Source organism: Thalassophryne amazonica, chromosome 17 (genome assembly GCF_902500255.1).
Source record: "Thalassophryne amazonica chromosome 17, fThaAma1.1, whole genome shotgun sequence".
Lineage (NCBI taxonomy): Eukaryota > Metazoa > Chordata > Actinopteri > Batrachoidiformes > Batrachoididae > Thalassophryne > Thalassophryne amazonica.
The window spans coordinates 75,899,764-75,925,983 of record NC_047119.1 but is presented as its reverse complement, the minus strand read 5'-3'; the positions used below and the strand labels follow the sequence as shown (position 1 = coordinate 75,925,983).

The 26,220-nt window shown below is 46.0% G+C and overlaps 1 protein-coding gene across 1 annotated transcript in view; it reads right to left on the bottom strand.

Moving 5' to 3' along the window:
* Nucleotides 1–1,975: 1,975 nt before the first annotated feature.
* The window catches only part of LOC117528995 (serine/threonine-protein phosphatase 2B catalytic subunit alpha isoform-like), a 75,220-nt gene continuing 50,975 nt past the window's right edge, over nt 1,976–26,220 (bottom strand). Inside the window, exons 3-7 of the mRNA XM_034191678.1 lie at nt 17,963–18,047; nt 7,424–7,521; nt 3,527–3,553; nt 2,608–3,118; nt 1,976–2,052 (exon numbers count right to left, since the gene is read on the bottom strand). Coding sequence (XP_034047569.1) covers nt 2,934–3,118; nt 3,527–3,553; nt 7,424–7,521; nt 17,963–18,047 — 395 coding nt within the window. The 3' untranslated portion in view covers nt 1,976–2,052; nt 2,608–2,933. The remainder of the gene's footprint in view (nt 2,053–2,607; nt 3,119–3,526; nt 3,554–7,423; nt 7,522–17,962; nt 18,048–26,220) is intronic.

Here is a 26,220-nt window from a genome sequence, read left to right as displayed (position 1 = left end):
CGTTATCGGTCTAAAAATTATCGGACAAAAATTTATCGCAAGATAATTAGTCCGATTATGATTTTTAAAGTTATCTAAAAAGATAGTCCGATAATGAAAACATTATCTTTGATAGTTAACGGATTATCGGAACTGTGCCCACCACTGTTTATTACAAACACATGGAATAATCAGTCTTGTGGACAAATGTCCTCACAGATCATCTGAGATGTCTCTGCTGTAATATTCACACAGAGACATACTCTTGTCTTATTTGTTATATGCTAATAGTATTAACACTTTTAGCAGCTATCAATAGTTACATCTGTTAGCTCCACTTAATGCATGATTACTGAGAAAATAACTTTTAATGTACACAACAAAGTAAACAGTGAGGACAACCAAAAATATTTAATAAACACCAGAACCCAGGTTAGCCTGTTAGCTTAGGTGGTTAGCTTGTAAGAGGGGGCGTGTCCAGGCTTCTTTCATCAGACACGGAGACACCCATGCTCCGCCCCTTTATGCATTCATGAGTTCACAGTGACGTAGTGAGCTCAGCACTGTCAACGTGGCCACACCCAGATAGTCTGCAGAAGACATCAAGTAGTGACATCACGCAGACCGTGTACACGACAGAGGCAGTCTGTGGTCCTGCCAGGCCCGTGTCCAAACAGCTACTCGATCAATAACCAGTCGAGATACGTGGCACCATGTGCTCCAGCAGAAAGCAGGAGTCATTTAAAACGTACTTTAATTTCAATGATTACAGAGATGAGGTCCCGCGACACACAGACGTGACCACAAGGTCCTTTTCAAATGCTTTTTTGTACATTCTGTGAGACACATAGTCAACCCAGAACCCAGGAAACCCTCATCCACCCAAAATCCACAAGAAGAAAGAAAAGCCCAAAACCACAAATGTCCTCACAGCTAAAAGAGGCATGGTCCTTCTCTGGAATCACAGTCAATGTCCCCACGGCTAAAAGAGGCATGGTCCTTCTCTGGAATCACAGTCAATGTCCCCACGGCTAAAAGAGGCATGGTCCTTCTCTGGAATCACAGTCAATGCCCCCACGGCTAAAAGAGGCATGGTCCTTCTCTGGAATCACAGTCAATGCCCCCACGGCTAAAAGAGGCATGGTCCTTCTCTGGAATCACAGTCAATGCCCCCACGGCTAAAAGAGGCACGGTCCTTCTCTGCAATCACGGTCAAAGGTCCCCACAGCTAAAAGAGGCATGGTCCTTCTCTGGAATCATGGATAATGTCCCCACAGCCAAAGGGACCATGGTCGTACTCTAGAGTCATGGTCAAGATCCCATACCTAAAGGAAGCATGGTCATACTGTGGAATCATGGTCAATGACCCCACTTAATGTTCCACACCTAATAGAGGCATGGCCCTCCTCTGGAATCATGGTCAATGTCCCCACAGCTAACAGAGGTATGGCCCTCCTCTGGAATCATGGTCAATGTCCCTACAGCTAACAGAGGTATGGTCCTCCTCTGGAATCATGGTCAATGTCCCCACACCTAATAGAGGCATGGCCCTCCTCTGGAATCATGGTCAATGTCCCCACAGCTAATAGAGGTGTGGTCCTCCTCTGGAATCATGGTCAATGTCCCCACTTAATGTCCCCACACCTAATAGAGGCAAGGCCCTCCTCAGTAATCATGGTCAATGTCCCCACAGCTAATAGAGGCAGGTCCTCCTCTGGAATCAGGGTCAATGTCCCACAGCTAATAGAGACATGGTCCTCCTCTGGAATCATGGTCAATGTCCCACAGCTAATAGAGACATGGTCCTCCTCTGGAATCATGGTCAATGTCCCCACAGCTAAAAGAACCATGGTATAGAGTCATGGTCTAGATCCCCACGTCTTAAAGAAGCATGGTCCTTCTCTGGAATCATGGTCAATGTCCCCACAGCTAATAGAGGTAGGTCCTCCTCTGGAATCATGGTCAATGTCCCACAGCTAATAGAGACATGGTCCTCCTCTGGAATCATGGTCAATGTCCCACAGCTAATACAGACATGGTCCTCCTCTGGAATCATGGTCAATGTCCCCACAGCTAAAAGAACCATGGTCATCTTCTGGTATCATGGTCAATGTCCCCACAGCTAAAGGCCCTGTTACACCTTGATGATTTAGCCCGCGTAGGCCCAGTGTATTAAAAATGCTGGCATATGCAGGTGTATGCCTAGTAAGTGAATGTAGCTGTCACACCTTGACGTCACGCTGGCATACGTTGAAAATTTTCAGCATGCCCAAGATTTTTGAGGTGCTCTATTAGGACGTATATCAGCAAGCTTCAACATACTCTTAACTTACCCATAACTTAGATGTACGCCACCATTTTTTAATACCGTCAGCATACACTGGCTAAATCATCAAGGTGTGACAGGGCCTTGAATCATGGTCAGTGTCCCCACACCTAATAGAGGGATGGTCCTCCTCTGTAATCATGGTCACTGCCCTCACAGCTAATAGAGGCATGGTCCCCTGAAATCATGGTCAATGTCCTCACAGCTAAAGGGACCATGGTCCTTCTCTAGAGTCATGGTCAAGATCCCCAAATCTAAAGTAGAATGGTCATGCTGTGGAATCATGGTCAATGTCCCCACACCTAATAGAGGCATGGTCCTTCTCTGGAATCATGGTGGCATTCTAAGAAGAAGGGACATTTAAAACAGACAGTTCTCAGTCACACCATCATTGGCATAAGAAGTTATTGATGATTTCACTGAACACAGTGTCCACGTAGTCCCAAAAACCAGGTCACATTTTAATAATACATTTACCTCAACTCGTCTTTTTAATCCAGCATGTCACTGTTCACTGCGACATCAGCAAAAAAATAAATTAAGCTTCTCCGGACCTTTAAGGAGGGGACAGGAAACAACACATGGCATATGAGGAGAAGGGGTGGAGCCAAGAGGTTGAGACCTGGATCTAGGACTGTGTGTTGGTGCCGTTCTTGTCTGATGATCCAGTGCCAGCTGACAGGTTGTTAAGGGACAGCACCGCCTCATTCTGCTTGCTGTCTCGACGAGGGGGCATCCGCTCGTTGATCCGGTCCAGGCCTTTGGCCTCCTCAAAGCTCTGGATCTTGTGTGTTGGCTTGTAGCCTTGGATGGCTGTGGAAACACAGTAAAACACAGTTAAGTCTGATCGGCACAGATCCACTGGGTTCTAGGCTCGGACCCAAGTGGACTCACTTTCTCAACATGTTCCATGAAGTCACAGCAGACAGATGGTTACTTTGGGGAAGTGGCTATGGGTGGCTGCCACCCAGGACCCAAGGAGGGCCCATAGTGTGATGGACAGGGTAACGTGTGGCACCAGTGCATGTCTCCAGACCTGATCTGATGTCTTTTATCCCAAGGTGAAAATCGAACATGTACAACATGATTGAAGTTTGAGGAAAATGACTTTTATATCAGGGTGCAAAATGACCCAGGTCAAAGACACAAACACTGTCCATCAGATTATCAGAGTCAGGGGACAACATGACCATGCATCTGTACATTGGCTGACTGTCCTACCTCGAGCCTCTTCTGCTTCTACGGTGGCTGAAGGATCCAGAACCAAAGAGGGATGTGTGTGTGTGAGAGAGAGAGAGAGAGAGAGAGGGGGGGGGGGGGGTGTTAGAACACTTAGTCAACAAAAAAACATTCACATTTATGCACGAACACTTTAATGTTAGAGCCCTGCCTATATACATGCTGCTAAGCATGGCTGGAACCCCATCACCCCTTGTGACCAGCTGTTTGAAAATTCATTTTCAAACAGAGTTGGCATTTTACAGCAACATGAAACAAGTGGTCGCTATGCCACCAACTAGGTGTGACCAAAATAGAGTTCTATTTTATGCAAACATTGAGTGATGCAATACAGGGACAATCAATCCGAGTGATGGCAGCGTGATGGATGTTGGTTGGTTGTTGGTTATATTTAGAGTCAATGAAAATAAAGTTTGTGTTTAAAATTTGTGAAAAAAATTACTGTTCCCTCTTGTCTGCATACTGGGTCAGGGTCATCTGTTGCCTGCTGGCCTGTGTTGATAGAACAGGTTGTGTTTCGTCAAGTCCAGCTAGCTAAAGGTCATGTTTGTATTATGGATTTGTTTTACTGAGGTAGGGTTCCTTAAGGCAGCTCTCTGAGTTTGTAAAGTCAGAAGACTCAGGTGGGCGTGTGACATGAGGTGCAATAAATCCTAGTCTCTACAGATGCATGTGTTTTCTGCTTCAAGTGTAATTAAATCTCTCTCTGCATCCGTATATCAATCCCTGGTGTTTCTTGCTCGTCTGTATCATTTCCTGCTGACTTCATGATGAAAATTCCAGAACAAACTGTAAAACATTAAGTCTCAAGCCAATTTATTTGTCATAAGACTTTGATTCCAGCGGAGTCATGGAAATGTTTAGGAGAGATGGTAGTGGAGTTCCTATCAGATTGTTTAATAAAATTGTGGAATGTGAGAGGATGCCTGAGGAGTGGGGATGAAGTGTGCTGGTTCCTATTTTTAAGAACAAGGGTGATGTGCAGAGCTGCAGTAACTACAGAGGCATGAAGTTATGGGGAAGAGGAGTAGAAGCTAGGCTTAGAAAACAGGTGAAGATCTGTGCGTAGGTTTGCTGTCAAGAAAGAGCACAATAGATGCAATATTTCAAATCAAATCAAATCAATTTTATTTATATAGCGCCAAATCACAACAAACAGTTGCCCCAAGGCGCTTTATATTGTAAGGCAAAGCCATACAATAATTACAGAAAAACCCCAACGGTCAAAACGACCCCCTGTGAGCAAGCACTTGGCGACAGTGGGAAGGAAAAACTCCCTTTTAACAGGAAGAAACCTCCAGCAGAACCAGGCTCAGGGAAGGGCAGTCTTCTGCTGGGACTGGTTGGGGCTGAGGGAGAGAATCAGGAAAAAGACATGCTGTGGAAGAGAGCAGAGATCAATCACTAATGATTAAATGCAGAGTGGTGCATACAGAGCAAAAAGAGAAAGAAACACTCAGTGCATCATGGGAACCCCCCAGCAGTCTAAGTCTATAGCAGCATAACTAAGGGATGGTTCAGGGTCACCTGATCCAGCCCTAACTATAAGCTTTAGCAAAAAGGAAAGTTTTAAGCCTAATCTTAAAAGTAGAGAGGGTGTCTGTCTCCCTGATCTGAATTGGGAGCTGGTTCCACAGGAGAGGAGCCTGAAAGCTGAAGGCTCTGCCTCCCATCTACTCTTACAAACCCTAGGAACTACAAGTAAGCCTGCAGTCTGAGAGCGAAGCGCTCTATTGGGGTGATATGGTACTATGAGGTCCCTAAGATAAGATGGGACCTGATTATTCAAAACCTTATAAGTAAGAAGAAGAATTTTAAATTCTATTCTGGAATTAACAGGAAGCCAATGAAGAGAGGCCAATATGGGTGAGATATGCTCTCTCCTTCTAGTCCCTGTCAGTACTCTAGCTGCAGCATTTTGAATTAACTGAAGGCTTTTTAGGGAACTTTTAGGACAACCTGATAATAATTAATTACAATAGTCCAGCCTAGAGGAAATAAATGCATGAATTAGTTTTTCAGCATCACTCTGAGACAAGACCTTTCTAATTTTAGAGATATTGCGCAAATGCAAAAAAGCAGTCCTACATATTTGTTTAATATGCGCTTTGAATGACATATCCTGATCAAAAATGACTCCAAGATTTCTCACAGTATTACTAGAGGTCAGGGTAATGCCATCCAGAGTAAGGATCTGGTTAGACACCATGTTTCTAAGATTTGTGGGGCCAAGTACAATAACTTCAGTTTTATCTGAGTTTAAAAGCAGGAAATTAGAGGTCATCCATGTCTTTATGTCTGTAAGACAATCCTGCAGTTTAGCTAATTGGTGTGTGTCCTCTGGCTTCATGGATAGATAAAGCTGGGTATCATCTGCGTAACAATGAAAATTTAAGCAATGCTTTCTAATAATACTGCCTAAGGGAAGCATGTATAAAGTGAACAAAATTGGTCCTAGCACAGAACTTTGTGGAACTCCATAATTAACCTTAGTCCGTGAAGAAGACTCCCCATTTACATGAACAAATTGTAATCTATTAGATAAATATGATTCAAACCACCGCAGCGCAGTGCCTTTAATACCTATGGCATGCTCTAATCTCTGTAATAAAATTTTATGGTCAACAGTATCAAAAGCTGCACTGAGGTCTAACAGGACAAGCACAGAGATGAGTCCACTGTCTGTCTGTCTATTTGCTGTGAGAATACTGTTGGAGAAGTACAGAGAAGGCCAGAAAGAGTTACATTGTGTGTTTGTGATTTACAGAAAGCTTATGACAGGCTGCCAAGAGAATTGTGGTATTATATGAAGAAGTCTGGAGTGGCAGAGAAGTATGTGAGGGTAGTGCAGGACATGTACAAGGATACTGTGACAGCGGTGAGATGCACAGTAGGAATGACAGACTCATTCAAGGTGGAGGTGGGATTACACCAAGGATCAGCTCTGACACCTTTCTTGTTTGCAGTGGTGATGGACAGGTTGACGGATGAGATCAGACAGGAGTCCCCATGGACTATGATGTTTGCAGATGACATTGTGATCTGCAGTGAGAGTAGAGAGCAAGTTGAGTCTAGTCTGGAAAGGTGGAGATATGCTCTGGAGAGAAGGGGAATGAAAGTCAGTAGGAGCAAGACTGAGTACATGTGTGTGAATGAGAGGGAGCCCAGTGGAATAGTGCAGTTACAAGGAGTAGAAGTGGTGAAAGTAGATGAGTTTAAATACTTGGGGTCAACTGTCCAAAGTAATGGAGAGTGTGGTAGAGAGGTGAAGAAGAGAGTGCGAGTGGGTGGAGAAAGGTGGCAGGAGTGATTTGTGACTGAAGAATATCAGCAAGAGTGAAGGGGAAAGTTTACAAAACAGTAGTGAGACCAGCTATGTTGGACGGCTTAGAGACGGTGACACTAACAAAAAGACAGGAGGCAGAGCTGAAGATTCTTTTTGGGAGTAATGAGGATGGACAGGATTAGGAATGAACATATCAGAGGGACAGCTCAGGTGGGACAGTTTGGAGACAAAGTCAGAGACGCGAGATTGAGATGGTTTGGACATGTGCAGAGGAGGGACCCAGGGTATATAGGGAGAAGGATGCTGAGGATGGAGGAGAAGAGGGAGGCCAAAGAGGAAGTTTATGGATGTGCTGAGAGAGGACATGCAGGTGGTTGGTGAGACAGAAGAAGATACAGCGGACAGGGTGAGACGGAAACAACTGATCTGCTGTAGCGCCCCCTAACAGAAACAGCCAAAAGAAGAATATATCAGTATGACAATTTTTTTTACTCCATAAGGTCAGTATCAGCACTGGCGAGAAAAAAGTCTGTATCAGTTTGGCTCTAACTTGAGTTGTGATTCAGTTTGTGCACATGAGCAGTCGTACTCACCATTCTGCAGAGTCTGCCGACCTCCGGACAAAACTCCCAGGGGCAACGTTCCAGTCGGCGTCAGTCCCTTCAGCTGCAGCACGCTCTCATTCTCCTCCCTGTCGACAGACACACAGCGTACAACTAACACCATGATCACACCATCACGGACACACCACATCAAACTAACACCGTGTTCACCCAGTCACGGACGAATGAAGTCAAACTAACACTGTGTTCACACCGTCACGGACGAACGAAGTCAAACTAACACTGTGTTCACACCGTCACAGACGAACGAAGTCAAACTAACACCGTGTTCACACCGTCACGGACGAACAAAGTCAAACTAACACCGTGTTCACACCGTCACGGACGAACAAAGTCAAACTAACACCGTGTTCACACCGTCACGGACGAACAAAGTCAAACTAACACTGTATTCACACCGTCACGGACGAACGAAGTCAAACTAACACCGTGTTCACACTGTCACGGACACACCACATCAAACTAACACCGTGTTCACCCCGTCACGGACGAACGAAGTCAAACTAACACCGTGTTCACACCGTCACAGACGAATGAAGTCAAACTAACACCGTGTTCACACCGTCACGGACGAACAAAGTCAAACTAACACCGTGTTCACACCGTCACGGACGAACAAAGTCAAACTAACACCGTGTTCACACCGTCACGGACGAACAAAGTCAAACTAACACTGTATTCACACCGTCACGGACGAACGAAGTCAAACTAACACCGTGTTCACACTGTCACGGACACACCACATCAAACTAACACCGTGTTCACCCCGTCACGGACGAACGAAGTCAAACTAACACCGTGTTCACACCGTCACAGACGAATGAAGTCAAACTAACACCGTGTTCACACCGTCACGGACGAACAAAGTCAAACTAACACCATGTTCACGGACACACGACATCAAACTAACACTGTGGTCACAGAGCCACGGACACACGACATCAAACTAACACTGTGGTCACAGAGCCACGGACACACGACATCAAACTAACACTGTGGTCACAGAGCCACGGACACACAACATCAAACTAACACCGTGTTCACCCCGTCACGGACACACAACATCAAACTAACACCATGTTCACCCCGTCACGGACACACAACATCAAACTAACACCATGTTCACCCCGTCACGGACACACAACATCAAACTAACACTGTGGTCACAGAGCCACGGACACACAACATCAAACTAACACTGTGGTCACAGAGCCACGGACACACGACATCAAACTAACACTGTGGTCACAGAGCCACGGACACACAACATCAAACTAACACCGTGTTCACCCCGTCACGGACACACAACATCAAACTAACACCGTGTTCACCCCGTCACGGACACACAACATCAAACTAACACCATGTTCACCCCGTCACGGACACACAACATCAAACTAACACTGTGGTCACAGAGCCATGGACACACGACATCAAACTAACACTGTGGTCACAGAGCCACGGACACACAACATCAAACTAACACCATGTTCACCCCGTCACCGACACACAACATCAAACTAACACCATGTTCACCCCGTCACCGACACACAACATCAAACTAACACCATGTTCACCCCGTCACCGACACACAACATCAAACTAACACTGTGGTCACAGAGCCATGGACACACATCAAACTAACACCATGTTCACCCCGTCACGGACACACAACATCAAACTAACACTGTGGTCACAGAGCCACGGACACACAACATCAAACTAACACCATGTTCACCCCGTCACGGACACACAACATCAAACTAACACCATGTTCACCCCGTCACGGACACACAACATCAAACTAACACCATGTTCACGGACACATCACATCAAGCTAACACTGTGGTCACAGAGCCACGGACACACGACATCAAACTAACACTGTGGTCACAGAGCCACGGACACACGACATCAAACTAACACTGTGGTCACAGAGCCACGGACACACGACATCAAACTAACACTGTGGTCACAGAGCCACGGACACACAACATCAAACTAACACCGTGTTCACCCCGTCACGGACACACAACATCAAACTAACACCATGTTCACCCCGTCACGGACACACAACATCAAACTAACACCATGTTCACCCCGTCACGGACACACAACATCAAACTAACACTGTGGTCACAGAGCCACGGACACACAACATCAAACTAACACTGTGGTCACAGAGCCACGGACACACAACATCAAACTAACACTGTGGTCACAGAGCCACGGACACACAACATCAAACTAACACCGTGTTCACCCCGTCACGGACACACAACATCAAACTAACACCATGTTCACCCCGTCACGGACACACAACATCAAACTAACACCATGTTCACCCCGTCACGGACACACAACATCAAACTAACACTGTGGTCACAGAGCCACGGACACACAACATCAAACTAACACTGTGGTCACAGAGCCATGGACACACAACATCAAACTAACACTGTGGTCACAGAGCCACGGACACACAACATCAAACTAACACCATGTTCACCCCGTCACCGACACACAACATCAAACTAACACCATGTTCACCCCGTCACCGACACACAACATCAAACTAACACCATGTTCACCCCGTCACGGACACACAACATCAAACTAACACCATGTTCACCCCGTCACCGACACACAACATCAAACTAACACTGTGGTCACAGAGCCATGGACACACATCAAACTAACACCATGTCCACCCCGTCACGGACACACAACATCAAACTAACACTGTGGTCACAGAGCCACGGACACACAACATCAAACTAACACCATGTTCACCCCGTCACGGACACACAACATCAAACTAACACCATGTTCACCCCGTCACGGACACACAACATCAAACTAACACCATGTTCACGGACACATCACATCAAGCTAACACTGTGGTCACAGAGCCACGGACACACAACATCAAACTAACACTGTGGTCACAGAGCCACGGACACACAACATCAAACTAACACCGTGTTCACCCCGTCACGGACACACAACATCAAACTAACACCATGTTCACCCCGTCACGGACACACAACATCAAACGAACACTGTGGTCACAGACCCACGGACACACTACATCACACTAACACTGTGGTCACAGAGCCACGGACACACAACATCAAACTAACACAGTGTTCACCCCGTCACGGACACACTACATCAAACTAACACCGTGTTCACCCCGTCACGGACACACAACATCAAACTAACACCGTGTTCACCCCGTCACGGACACACAACATCAAACTAACACCGTGTTCACCCCGTCACGGACACACAACAGAGCCACAGACACATGACATCAAGGTAACACCGTGTGCACAGAGTCACGGACAAACAAAGTCTAACACCGTGTTCACAGAGTCACGGACACACAACATCAAACTAACACCTTGTTCACCCCATCATGGAAAAACGAAGTCAAGCTAAGACTGTGTTCACAGTCACAGACACACAACGTCAAACTAACACTCCAGGTCTGTGATACTCTCTAACTGGATAAGACTGTGATTAGTCCAGGTCTGTGATACATGCGAACTGGATAAGACTGTGATTTAGTCCAGGTCTGTAAAACCTGCGAACTGGATAAAACTGTGATTTAGTCCAGGTCTGTGATACCCGCGAACTGGATAAGACTGTGATTTAGTCCACGTATGTGATACCCGCTAACTGGGTAAGACTGTGATTAGTCCAGGTCTGTGATACTCTCTAACTGGTGTAGCGAGAAGCCTGCATTCACCATTCAACCTCCTAAGTTTACATTAAGCAAAGTCATAAAGTTCTTCAAAGGAAAACCCGATATATCCCAAAGATCTGGGATATATCTAGTTGTAGTCAACCCCCACCACGAACAGGATTTAAGACCATTCAAATTGCATTCCTCACGGTGCTGTGAAACCCTTACCAGATCCCACAAGCCAGATGGTCAGAACTCCTTCTCATCTAAAAACACAGACCACCGAAAGACATATTTGTCCCCAAAAGTTCAAGAACTATGTCTCAACAGCAAGATTCCAGTAAGGTCATACCACAGAAGGATTACCCTCAACTTGGTCATCACAATGCAGTTTGTCTGGTTAAAATCGATGCAAGATAAACGGATTTCATGTTTTATGATGAAATCCAAAACCCAGCCCCTTCCAGTCCGTGGAACAAGGGGGACACACGACATCAAGCTAACACCGTGTTCACATGGACACACAACGTAAAAGCAACACCGTGTTTACAGAGTCACGGACACACAACGTCAAGCTAACACCGTGTTCACCCCGTAACGGACAAACGAAGTCAAGCTAACAGCGTTTTCACAGTCACAGACACACAACGTCAAACTAACACCATGTTCACAGAGTCACGGACACACGACATCAAGCTAACACCGTATTCAGACAGCCACGGACACACAACGTCAAACTAACACCATGTTCACACAGCAACTGATACACAGCATCCAACAAACTGTGTTCACACAGCGACAGACACACGACGTCAAACTAACACTGCGTTCACACAGCGAAGGACACACGACATCAAACTAACAATGTGTTTACATAGCGACGGACACACAACGTCACACTAACACTGTGTTCACACAGCAACTGATAGACAACATTCAACTAACACTGTGTTCACACAGCGACTGATACACAACATTCAACTAACACTGTGTTCACACAGCGACGGACACACGACGTCAAATTACATCAATCAATCAATCAATTTTATTTATATAGCGCCAAATCACAACAAACAGTTGCCCCAAGGCGCTTTATATTGTAAGGCAAAAGCCATACAATAATTACAGAAAAACGCCAACGGTCAAAACGACCCCCTGTGAGCAAGCACTTGGCGACAGTGGGAAGGAAAAACTCCCTTTTAACAGGAAGAAACCTCCAGCAGAACCAGGCTCAGGGAGGGGCAGTCTTCTGCTGGGACTGGTTGGGGCTGAGGGAGAGAACCAGGAAAAAGACATGCTGTGGAAGAGAGCAGAGATCAATCACTAATGATTAAATGCAGAGTGGTGCATACAGAGCAAAAAGAGAAAGAAACACTCAGTGCATCATGGGAACCCCCCAGCAGTCTAAGTCTATAGCAGCATAACTAAGGGATGGTTCAGGGTCACCTGATCCAGCCCTAACTATAAGCTTTAGCAAAAAAGAAAGTTTTAAGCCTAATCTTAAAAGTAGAGAGGGTGTCTGTCTCCCTGATCTGAATTGGGAGCTGGTTCCACAGGAGAGGAGCCTGAAAGCTGAAGGCTCTGCCTCCCATCTACTCTTACAAACCCTAGGAACTACAAGTAAGCCTGCAGTCTGAGAGCGAAGTGCTCTATTGGGGTGATATGGTACTAAGAGGTCTCTAAGATAAGATGGTACCTGATTATTCAAAACCTTATAAGTAAGAAGAAGAATTTTAAATTCTATTCTAGAATTAAAAGGAAGCCAATGAAGAGAGGCCAATATGGGTGAGATATGCTCTCTCCTTCTAGTCCCTGTCAGTACTCTAGCTGCAGCATTTTGAATTAACTGAAGGCTTTTTAGGGAACTTTTAGGACAACCTGATAATAATGAATTACAATAGTCCAGCCTAGAGGAAATAAACTTTTTCAGCATCACTCTGAGACAAGACCTTTCTAATTTTAGAGATATTGCGTAAATGCAAAAAAGCAGTCCTACATATTTGTTTAATATGCGCTTTGAATGACATATCCTGATCAAAAATGACTCCAAGATTTCTCACAGTATTACTAGAGGTCAGGGTAATGCCATCCAGAGTAAGGATCTGGTTAGACACCATGTTTCTAAGATTTGTGGGGCCAAGTACAATAACTTCAGTTTTATCTGAGTTTAAAAGCAGGAAATTAGAGGTCATCCATGTCTTTATGTCTGTAAGACAATCCTGCAGTTTAGCTAATTGGTGTGTGTCCTCTGGCTTCATGGATAGATAAAGCTGGGTATCATCTGCGTAACAATGAAAATTTAAGCAATGCCGTCTAATAATACTGCCTAAGGGAAGCATGTATAAAGTGAATAAAATTGGTCCTAGCACAGAACCTTGTGGAACTCCATAATTAACCTTAGTCTGTGAAGAAGATTCCCCATTTACATGAACAAATTGTAATCTATTAGATAAATATGATTCAAACCACCGCAGTGCAGTGCCTTTAATACCTATGGCATGCTCTAATCTCTGTAATAAAATTTTATGGTCAAAAGTATCAAAAGCAGCACTGAGATCTAACAGAACAAGCACAGAGATGAGTCCACTGTCTGAGGCCATAAGAAGATCATTTGTAACCTTCACTAATGCTGTTTCTGTACTATGATGAATTCTAAAACCTGACTGAAACTCTTCAAATAGACCATTCCTCTGCAGATGATCAGTTAGCTGTTTTACAACAACTACCCTTTCAAGAGTTTTTGAGAGAAAAGGAAGGTTGGAGATTGGCCTATAATTAGTTAAGATAGCTGGGTCAAGTGATGGCTTTTTAAGTAATGGTTTAATTACTGCCACCTTAAAAGCCTGTGGTACATAGCCAACTAATAAAGATAGATTGATCATATTTAAGATCGAAGCATTAAATAATGGTAGGGCTTCCTTGAGCAGCCTGGTAGGAATGGGGTCTAATAGACATGTTGATGGTTTGGATGAAGTAACTAATGAAAATAACTCAGAACAATCAGAGAGAAAGAGTCTAACCAAATACCAGCATCACTGAAAGCAGCCAAAGATAACGATACGTCTTTGGGATGGTTATGAGTAATTTTTTCTCTAATAGTTAAAATTTTATTAGCAAATAAAGTCATGAAGTCATTACTAGTTAAAGTTAATGGAATACTCAGCTCAATAGAGCTCTGACTCTTTGTCAGCCTGGCTACAGTGCTGAAAAGAAACCTGGGGTTGTTCTTATTTTCTTCAATTAGTGATGAGTAGTAAGATGTCCTAGCTTTACGGAGGGCTTTTTTATAGAGCAACAGACTCTTTTTCCAGGCTAAGTCAAGATCTTCTAAATTAGTGAGACGCCATTTCCTCTCCAACGTACGGGTTATCTGCTTTAAGCTGCGAGTTTGTGAGTTATACCACGGAGTCAGGCACTTCTGATTTAAAGCTCTCTTTTTCAGAGGCGCTATAGCATCCAAAGTTGTCTTCAATGAGGATGTAAAACTATTGACGAGATACTCTAACTCACTTACAGAGTTTAGGTAGCTACTCTGCACTGTGTTGGTATATGGCATTAGAGAACATAAAGAAGGAATCATATCCTTAAACCTAGTTACAGCGCTTTCTGAAAGACTTCTAGTGTAATGAAACTTATTCCCCACTGCTGGGTAGTCCATCAGAGTAAATGTAAATGTTATTAAGAAATGATCAGACAGAAGGGAGTTTTCAGGGAATACTGTTAAGTCTTCTATTTCCATACCATAAGTCAGAACAAGATCTAAGATATGATTAAAGTGGTGGGTGGACTCATTTACTTTTTGAGCAAAGCCAATTGAGTCTAATAATAGATTAAATGCAGTGTTGAGGCTGTCATTCTCAGCATCTGTGTGGATGTTAAAATCGCCCACTATAATTATCTTATCTGAGCTAAGCACTAAGTCAGACAAAAGGTCTGAAAATTCACAGAGAAACTCACAGTAACGACCAGGTGGACGATAGATAATAACAAATAAAACTGGTTTTTGGGACTTCCAATTTGGATGGACAAGACTAAGAGTCAAGCTTTCAAATGAATTAAAGCTCTGTCTGGGTTTTTGATTAATTAATAAGCTGGAATGGATGACTGCTGCTAATCCTCCGCCTCGGCCCGTGCTACGAGCGTTCTGGCAGTTAGTGTGACTCGGGGGTGTTGACTCAGTTTTATTTAAACTAACATATTCATCCTGCTGTAACCAGGTTTCTGTAAGGCAGAATAAATCAATATGTTGATCAATTATTATATCATTTACTAACAGGGACTTAGAAGAGAGAGACCTAATGTTTAATAGACCACATTTAACTGTTTTAGTCTGTGGTGCAGTTGAAGGTGCTATATTATTTTTTCTTTTTGAATTTTTATGCTTAAATAGATTTTTGCTGGTTATTGGTAGTCTGGGAGCAGGCACCGTCTCTACGGGGATGGGGTAATGAGGGGATGGCAGGGGGAGAGAAGCTGCAGAGAGGTGTGTAAGACTACAACTCTGCTTCCTGGTCCCAACCCTGGATAGTCACGGTTTGGAGGATTTAAGAAAATTGGCCAGATTTCTAGAAATGAGAGCTGCTCCATCCAAAGTGGGATGGATGCCGTCTCTCCTAACAAGACCAGGTTTTCCCCAGAAACTTTGCCAATTATCTGTGACGCCCACCTCATTTTTAAAATTAACAAATTATTAACAAATTAAATTAACCAAATTAACACTGTGTTCACACCATTATGGACACACAAAGTCAAGCTAACATGTGTTCACACCGTCATGGTCACACAACGCCAAACTAACACAGTGTTCACACCGTCACGGACTCACCGCATCAAACTAACACCGTGTTCACACAGCCACGGACACGACATCAAACTAATACCCTGCACACAGAGTCACGGACACATGATGTCAAACTAACACCGTGTTCACACAGTCACGGACACACAACGTCAAACTAACACTGCGTTCACACAGTGACGGACACACAACGTCAAACTAATACCGCGTTAACACAGCAACGGACACACGACGTCAAACTAACACTGTTCACACAGCCACGGATACACGACGTCACACTAACACTGTGGTCACACACTGACAGACACACGACATCAAACTAACACTGTGTTCACACCGTCATGGACACACAACGTCAAACTAACACCGTGTTCACGCAGCAAGGGACACACAACGTCAAACTAACACCGTGTTCACACCGTCAAACTAACACCGTGTTCACACCGTCACAGACACACAACGTCAAACTAACACCGTGTTCACACCGTCACAGACACACAACGTCAAACTATCACCGTGTTCACACAGTGACAGACACACGACGTCACACTAACACTGCGTTCACACAGCGAAGGACACACAATGTCAAACTAACAATGTGTTTACACAGCGACGGACACACAACGTCACACTAACACTGTGTTCACACAGCGACAAGCACATGACGTCAAACTAACACCTTGTTCACACAGCAACTGATACACAACATTCAACTAACACTGTGTTCACACAGCGACGGACACACGACGTCACACTAACACTGTGTTCACACAGCGACAAACACACGACGTCAAACTAACACCTTGTTCACACAGCAACTGATACACAACATTCAACTAACACTGTGTTCACACAGCGACGGACACACAACGTCAAATTAACACTGTGTTCACACTGTTATGGACACACAAAGTCAAGCTAACACATGGTCACACAGCCACGGACATGCGACATCAAACTAACACCGTGTTCACCCCGTAACGGACAAACGAAGTCAAGCTAACAGCATTTTCACAGTCACGGACACACGAAGTCAAACTAACACCGTGTTCACAGAGTCACGGACACACGACATCAAGCTAACACCGTATTCAGACAGCCACGGATACACAACGTCAAACTAACACCATGTTCACACAGTCACGGACACACGACATCAAGCTAACACCGTGATCACACAGCCACGGACACACGACGTCAAACTAACACCATGTTCACATCGTCACGGACACACAATGTCAAACTAACACCGTGTTCACACAGCCACGGACACAACATCAAACTAACACCCTGCACACAGAGTCACGGACACATGATGTCAAACTAACACCGTGTTCACACAGCCACGGACACACAATGTCAAACTAATACTGCGTTCACACAGCGACGGACACATGACGTCACACTAACACTGCGTTCACACAGCGACGGACACACAACGTCAATCTAATACCGCGTTAACACAGCAACGGACACACGACATCAAACTAACACTGTGGTCACACATTGACAGACACACGACATTAAAAAAAACTAACACTGTGTTCACACCGTCATGGACACACAACGTCAAACTAACCCCGCGTTCACAAAGCATCGGACACACGACGTCAAACTAACACCGTGTTCACGCAGCAAGGGACACACAACGTCAAACTAACACCGTGTTCACACCGTCACAGACACACAACGTCAAACTAACCGTGTTCACACCGTCACAGACACACAACGTCAAACTAACACCGTGTTCACACCGTCACAGACACACAACGTCAAACTAACACCGTGTTTGCCACTGTTCACCACTAAAGCCTGACACGATGCCACTAAAGCCACACGCGACGCCACTGAAGCTTGACGCGATGCCTCTAAAACAGTTTCTGTGGGTACAACTTTAAACACTGATGAATATTTTGAGCAGTTGGTCAAAGGACACAAACACTGATGAATATTTTGAGCAGTTGGTCAAAGGACACAAACACTGATGAATATTTTGAGCAGTTGGTCAAAGGACACAAACCTGAGCACAGAGAAGACACGAGCCATCTTTCCAATCGCCCGGATCTTGTTCCTGATTACCTCCTTCCTGACAGCTGGAGCTCCACCTGAGAAAAACAAGGACAGGGGTCAGGACAGAGTCTAGCACAGTGACAGCTTTGTGTTCTGCTGAAACACAAAATAAACCACAAAACACAACGGGGTACCACCAAGACCCACAACCAACAACACAGAATGAAATTTGGATGTATTTATCCATGACCAATTTGGAACTGGGTACTGCTTCTGAGCTTAACAAAATAAGACAAATTCCAATTTAGAGTAATAATTCACACTGCCAAATAAATATGGTGACAGTGGAAACAGACTGTAAACCGCCACTACCTGGGTGAGACAGTGATTAGTCCAGGTCTGTGATACCATGTAAATGGATAATCTGTGATTAGTCCAGGTCTGTGATACCCTCTAACTGGAAAGACTGTGACTAGTCCAGGTCTGCGATACCCTCTAACTGGATAAGACTGTGATTAGTGCAGGTCTGCGACACCTTCTAACTGGTTAAGACTGTGACAAGTCCAGGTCTGTCATACCCTCTAAATGGACAAGACTGTGATTATTCCAAGTCTGCGATACTCTCTAAATGGATAAGACTGCGATCAGTCCAGGTCTGTGATACCCTCTAACTGGATAAGACTGTGATTAGTCCAAGTCTGTGATACCCTCTAACTGGATACGACTGTGATTAGTCCAGGTCTGTGATACCCTCTAACTGGATAAGACTGTGATTAGTCCAGGTCTGTGATACTCTGTAACTGGGTAAGACTGTGATTAGTCCAGGTCTGTGATGCTCTCTAACTGCATCACATGGGTTGCTAATGTCCGCTAACACTAATTCAAAACCACGGGACGTCAGAAATTTAAGAGTTCCTGTAATAAAGGCTCAGCCCTCCTCCCTTGTAGTCACGTGAGGTTATGTTCATGGTCTCGCTTTGCTGCTGATTCTGATTTACCCGGGTTTCTTCTCCTGACGTGTAGTACGATACAGAAGAGCAGTCCAGTGAAATAAGTGCCTTTCACCTCCTACAGCTAATGTTCTCAGCACTGAGTTAATGAGAAAAAGTAAGTGTGTGGTTTGTGTGTCTGTAACATGCAGTTAATGTAAGTTTAGACTGTCTGTGTGTGACTCAGTTAGCCACGCAAGCAGTTAGCTTTTAGTTCTGGTCCAGTCGCGGTCATTATAATGCACAAGTTGGAGCCTGTAAAGGAGTGTTTGCATGTTACAGAGTTATCTCACGCTATAACGCGTTTACTCTTCTTTATGTAAATGCTGAAAGGAGTTACGGTGAAAGTTTTGTCTATATGGTCCTCATGTTGTAGTGATTTTCTACCGCCACTAGATGGTGCCATTTCACTACTTTGTGTAGTGATTTACTGGTTTGGAGTTTACATACTGTGTGCATACCAATGAGTGACTGCATCTTATTTGTTTCTAATAGTTGAGACTCCCCCTCCAGCTGCCACCTTATCGTGGTGGGGGAGTTTGCGTCCCCGGATGATCCTAGGAGCTATGTTGTCGGGGGCTTTGCGCTCCCTGTAGGGTCTCCCAAGGCAAACAGGTCCCAGGTGACAGGTCAGACTAAGGGCAGCTCAGAACCTCCATGACCAGTGAAAGATCAAGGACCGAGACTTCGCCCGGTATGGCGGAGCCGGGGTCCCACCATGGAGCCAGGCCTGGGGTTGGGGCTCATGCGCGAGCGCCTGGTGGTCGGGCCTTAGCCCATGGGGCCCGGCCAGGCTCAGCCCGAAGGAGCAACGTGGGCCCACCCTCCTGTGGGTTCACCACCTGCAGAGGGGGCCATGGGGGTTGGGTGAAGAGAGGATTGGGTGGCGGTCGAGCGCGGGTGGCCCGGCGGCCCGGTCCATGCTCACAGCCCCTGGCTGTTGGGATGTGGAATGTCACCTCGCTGGGGGGCAAGGAGCCTGAGCTTGTGCGGGAGGTTGAGAGATACCGACTAGAGATAGTCGAGCTCACCTCCACGCACAGCATGGGCTCTGGTACCCAACTCCTGGAGAGGGGCTGGATGCTTCATTTTTCTGGCGTTGCCCACGGGGAGAGGCGGAGAGCTGGGGTCGCATTGCTTATTGCTCCCCAGCTCAGTCACCAAGTGTTGGAGTTCACTCCGGTGAACGAGAGGGTCGCGTCCCTACGCCTTCGGGTCGGGGACAGGTCTATCACCGTTGTCTCGGCCTACGGGCCGAGCAGCAGTGCAGAGTACCCGACCTTCCTGGAGTCCCTGGGAGGGGTACTAGATAGCGCTCCGACTGGGGACTCCATTGTTCTCCTGGGGGATTTCAACACCCACGTGGGCGGCGACAGTGAGACCTGGAGGGGGGTGATCGGGAAGCACGGCCTCCCCGATCTGAACCCGAGTGGTGTTCAGTTGTTGCACTTCTGTGCTAGTCACAGTTTGTCCATCACAAACACCATGTTCGAGCACAAGGGTGTCCATAAGTGCACGTGGCACCAGGACACCCTGAGCCGGAGGTCGATGATCAACTTTGTAGTCATATCATCTGACTTTCGGCCACGTGTCTCGGACACTCGAGTAAAGAGAGGGGCAGAGCTGTCGACCGATCACCACCTGGTGGTGAGTTGGATCCGCTGGGAGGGGAGGAAGCCGGTCGTACCTGGCAGGCCCAAACAAGTTATTGTACTTGGCCCCACAAATCTTAGAAGCATGGTGTCTAACCAGATCGTTACTCTGGATGGCATTTCCCTGATCTCTAGTAATACTGTGAGAAATCTTGGAGTCATTTTTGATCAGGATATGTCATTCAAAGCGCATATTAAACAAATATGTAGGACTGCCTTTTTGCATTTACGCAATATCTCTAAAATCAGAAAGGTCTTGTCTCAGAGTGATGCTGAAAAACTAATTCATGCATTTATTTCCTCTAGGCTGGACTATTGTAATTCATTATTATCAGGTTGTCCTAAAAGTTCCCTAAAAAGCCTTCAGTTGGTTCAGAATGCTGCAGCTAGAGTACTGACAGGGACTAGCAGGAGAGAGCATATCTCTCCCGTGTTGGCCTCTCTTCATTGGCTTCCTGTTAATTCTAGAATAGAATTTAAAATTCTTCTTCTTACTTATAAGGTTTTGAATAATCAGGTCCCATCTTATCTTAGGGACCTCGTAGTACCATATTACCCCATTAGAGCGCTTCGCTCTCAGACTGCGGGCTTACTTGTGGTTCCTAGGGTTTGTAAGAGTAGAATGGGAGGCAGAGCCTTCAGCTTTCAGGCTCCTCTCCTGTGGAACCAGCTCCCAATTCAGATCAGGGAGACAGATACCCTCTCTACTTTTAAGATTAGGCTTAAAACTTTCCTTTTCGCTAAGGCTTATAGTTAGGGCTGGATCGGGTGACCCTGGACCATCCCTTGGTTATGTTGCTTTAGACGTAGACTGTGGGGGGGTTCCCATGATGCACTGTTTCTTTCTCTTTTTGCTCTGTATGCATCACTCTGCATTTAATCATTAGTGATCGATCTCTGCCCCCCTTCTCGGCATGTCTTTTTCCTGGTTCTTTCCTTCAGCCCCAACCAGTCTCAGCAGAAGACTGCCTCTCCCTGAGCCTGGTTCTGCTGGAGGTTTCTTCCTGTTAAAAGGGAGTTTTTCCTTCCCACTGTGGCCAAGTGCTTGCTCATAGGGGGTCGTTTTGACCGTTGGGGTTTTTCATAATTATTGTATGGCCTTGCCTTACAATGTGGAGCGCCTTGGGGCAACTGTTTGTTGTGATTTGGCGCTATATAAGAAAAAAGTTGATTGATATTGTGAGGGTCTGCTGGGAACGACTGGCGGAACCCTCTGTCAGGGAGGTCTTCAACTCCCACCTCCGGGAGAGCTTCTCACAGATCCCGGGGGAGGTTGGAGACATGGAGTCCGAGTGGACCATGTTCTCCACCTCCATTGTTGATGCGGCCGCTCGTAGCTGTGGTCGCAAGGTCTCTGGTGCCTGTTGCGGCGGCAATCCCCGAACCCGGTGGTGGACACCGGAAGTAAGGGATACCATCAAGCTGAAGAAGGAGTCCTACTTATCTTTATTGGTAGGTGGGACCCCAGAGGCAGCTGACAGGTACCGGCAGGCCAAGCGTGCCACAGCCCGTGCGGTCGCAGAGGCAAAAACTCAGGCCTTGGAGGAGTTCGGGGAGGCTATGGAGGAGGACTATCGGTCGGCCTCGAAGAGATTCTGGCAAACCGTCCGACGCCTCAGGAGGCGGAAGCAGCTCTCCACTGGCACTGTTTATGGTGCGGATGGGGAGCTGTTGACCCTGACTGGGGATGTTGTTGGGCGGTGGAAGGAGTACTTTGAGGATCTCCTCAATCCCATCGTCACGTCTTCCGAAGAGGAAGCAGAGACTGGGGTCCCAGAGGCGGACTCATCCATTACCTAGGCAGAAGTCACCGAGGTGGTTAGAAAGCTCCTCGGTGGCAAGGCTCCTGGGGTGGATGAAATCCGTCCTGAAAACCTTAAGTCTCTGGATGTTGTGGGACTGTCTTGGCTGACACGCCTCTGCAACATCGCGTGGCGATTGGGGACAGTGCCTCTGGACTGGCAGACCGGGGTGGTGGTCCCTCTGTTTAAGAAGGGGGACCGGAGGGTGTGTTCCAACTATAGGGGGATCACACTCCTCAGCCTCCCCGGTAAGGTCTATTCCAGAGTACTGGAGAGGAGAATTTGACCGATGGTCGAACCTCGGATTCAGGAGGAGCGGTGTGGTTTTCGTCCTGGTCGCAGCACACTGGACCAGCTCTACACGCTCCATCGGGTGCTCGAGGGTTCATGGGAGTTCGCCCAACCAGTCCACATGTGTTTTGTGGATTTGGAGAAGGTGTTCGACCTTGTCCCTCGGGGCACCCTGTGGGGAGTGCTCCGGGAGTACGGGGTCCGGGGTCCTTTGCTAAGGGCTATCCGGTCCCTGTACGACCGCAGCAGGAGCTTGGTTCACACTGCCGGTAGTAAGTCAAACCTGTTTCCAGTGCAAGTTGGCCTCCGCCAGGGCTGCCCTTTGTCACCCTTTCTGTTCATTATTTTTATGAACAGAATTTCAAGGCGCAGCCAGGGTGTAGAGGGGTCTGGTTTGGGAACCACAGAATTTCGTCTCTGCTGTTTGCGGACGATGTGGTTCTGTTGGCTTCATCAAATCAGGACCTTCAGCGTGCACTGGGGCGGTTTGCAGCCGAGTGTGAGGCGTCCAGGATGAAAATCAGCACCTCCAAATCCGAGGCCATGGTTCTCGACCGGAAAAAGGTGCTTTGCCCTCTTCAGGTCGGTGGAGTGTCCTTGCCTCAAGCGGAGGAGTTTAAGTATCTCGAGGTCTTGTTCATGAGTGAGGGACGGATGGAACGTGAGATTGATAGACGGATCGGTGCAGCGTCTGCAGTGATGCAGTCGCTGTATCGGACCATCGTGGCGAAGAGAGAGCTGAGTAGGGGGGCAAAGCTCTCGATTTACCGATCGATCTACGTTCCGATCCTCACCTATGATCTCGTTCTTTCGGTCATGAGCCAAATCTCATGACCGAAAGAACGAGATCACGGGTACAAGCGGCCGAGATGAGTTTCCTCCACAGGGTGGCTGGGCGCTCCCTTAGAGATAGGGTGAGGAGCTCTGTCACTCGGGAGGAGCTCGGAGTCAAGCCGCTGCTCCTCCGCGTCGAAAGGAGTCAGTTGAGGTGGCTCGGGCATCTTTTCCAGATGCCCCCTGGATGCCTCGCTGGAGAGGTGTTCCGGGCACATCCCATTGGGAGGAGGCCCCGGACACGCTGGAAGGATTACATCTCTCGGCTAGCTTGGGAACGCCTTGGGGTTCCCCCGGAGGAGCTGGGGGAGGTGTATTTGGATCGGGAGGTCTGGGCGGCTTTGCTTGAGCTGCTGCCCACGCAACCCGACTCCGGATAAAGCAGAAGAAAATGGATGGATGGATAGGTGAAAGTTGTAATGTTTTGAAATAATTACTATTATTTGGTTTGTTATTTCAGATTCACTTCTTCACTCCATCACCCTCCCTAACTGTAAATATTTCTGAATATGTTCATGAATCTGAGCTGGAGTAAAGCCTGCTGAAGGACATACTTGGAGTCTAGTGTCTTCATCCCTGTGTTCTGACCGACACACCATCTTGTCTACAGTTAGCCTCTAAACTAGCACCCTGCTATCATAGCTTCACTAACAGTTCCTGTTGAGGTGTATTGTGGGAGCTGTAGTGATTTCAGCAACATAATGTCTGTGGTCCACACAAACCAAAATGACCAAAACATTTTTAAGCAGAGAGCTAACAGCTTGCTTCAGAAAAAAGCCTTTCTGAATCTCCAAACCTTGTGGGCAGTGATGCCATCTACATCTGGCGGACTGCATTGCATCCTATCTGGCTCCAAAAGACTGACCTTGTTAACACTTTGGTCAGTTTAATGCTGAAAATTAATAAAGTTGATAAGCTACACTTATTTTTTCAATTTTCAATTTCAAGCAGACCAGACTCAAAGGGGTGACCCTCTGCTTGGGCCATGATACAAAACATAAATTACAGAACAATTCACAGAATAATTCACGGACAAATATACAAGAAATGCTATTGGCGCACAGACCAGGAGGATCGCCAACACGAACACAACTCCCATCTCTGGATGGAGCTGCACCTTAAACAGAGAGAAAAAACAGAATCAGGCATCAGAAAGACAAGAAATACTGTATAATTTGTCAGCATTAAACAACAAGAAAAACACAGAAATACTAAGGTGATCGCCGGCCACTAGCCCTAAACCTCACTAAAAGACCCAGAATTTAGGTAAAGTTGAGGCCGAGGCCCGCTCCAATTACTAATAAATGAATTAAAAGAGTTAAAAGCGTAAAACAAAACTGTACCAGTATGCTAGCTATATGAAAGGGAAAATAAGTGTGTTTTAAGTCTGGCCTTGAAAGTCTCCACAGAATCTGACTGTTTTATTGACGCAGGAAGATCATTCCACAGAACAGGGGCATGATAAGAGAAAGCTCTGTGACCCGCAGACTTCTTATTCACCTTAGTGACACAAAGTAGTCCTGCACCCTGAGAACATAAAGCCCGGGCCGGTACGTAAGGTTTAATTAGGTCAGCTAGGTAGGAGGGTGCCAGTCCATGAATAATTTTATAGGTTAGTAGGAGAACCTTAAAATCTGGTCTCACTGGGACAGGAAGCCAGTGAAGGGATGCCAAAATGGGTGTAATGTGGTCGAACTTTCTGCTTCGTGTCAAAAGTCTAGCTGCAGCATTCTGAACTAATTGGATACCCCTAATGCTAGACAGCAGTAAACCAGAAAATAGAACATTGCAGTAGTCCAATCTAGAAGAGATAAATGCATGGATCAGGGTCTCAGCATCAGCCATAGACAGGATGGGACGAATCTTCGCTATACAACCCCTGGCAAAAATTATGGAATCACCGGCCTCGGAGGATGTTCATTCAGTTGTTTAATTTTGTAGAAAAAAAGCAGATCACACACATGACACAAAACTAAAGTCATTTCAAATGGCAACTTTCTGGCTTTAAGAAACACTATAAGAAATCAAGAAAAAAAGATTGTGGCAGTCAGTAACTGTTACTTTTTAGACCAAACAGAGGAAAAAAATATGGAATCACTCAATTCTGAGGAAAAAATTATGGAATCACCCTGTAAATTTTCATTCCCAAAACTAACACCTGCATCATATCAGATCTGCTCATTAGTCTGCATCTAAAAAGGAGTGATCACACCTTGGAGAGCTGTTGCACCAAGTGGACTGACATGAATCATGGCTCCAACATGAGAGATGTCAGTTGAAACAAAGGAGAGGATTATCAAACTCTTAAAAGAGGGTAAATCATCATGCAATGTTGCAAAAGATGTTGGTTGTTCACAGTCAGCGGTGTCTAAACTCAGGACCAAATACAAAAAACATGGGAAGGTTGTTAAAGGCAAACATACTGGTAGACCAAGGAAGACATCAAAGCGTCAAGACAGAAAACTTAAAGCAATATGTCTCAAAAATCCAAAAATGCACAACAAAACAAATGAGGAACGAATGGGAGGAAACTGGAGTCAACGTCTATGACTGAACTGTAAGAAACCGCCTAAAGGAAATGGGATTTACATACAGAAAAGCTAAATGAAAGGCATCATTAACACCTAAACAGAAAAAAACAAGGTTACAATGGGCTAAGGAAAAGCAATCGTGGACTGTGGATGACTGGATGAAAGTCAT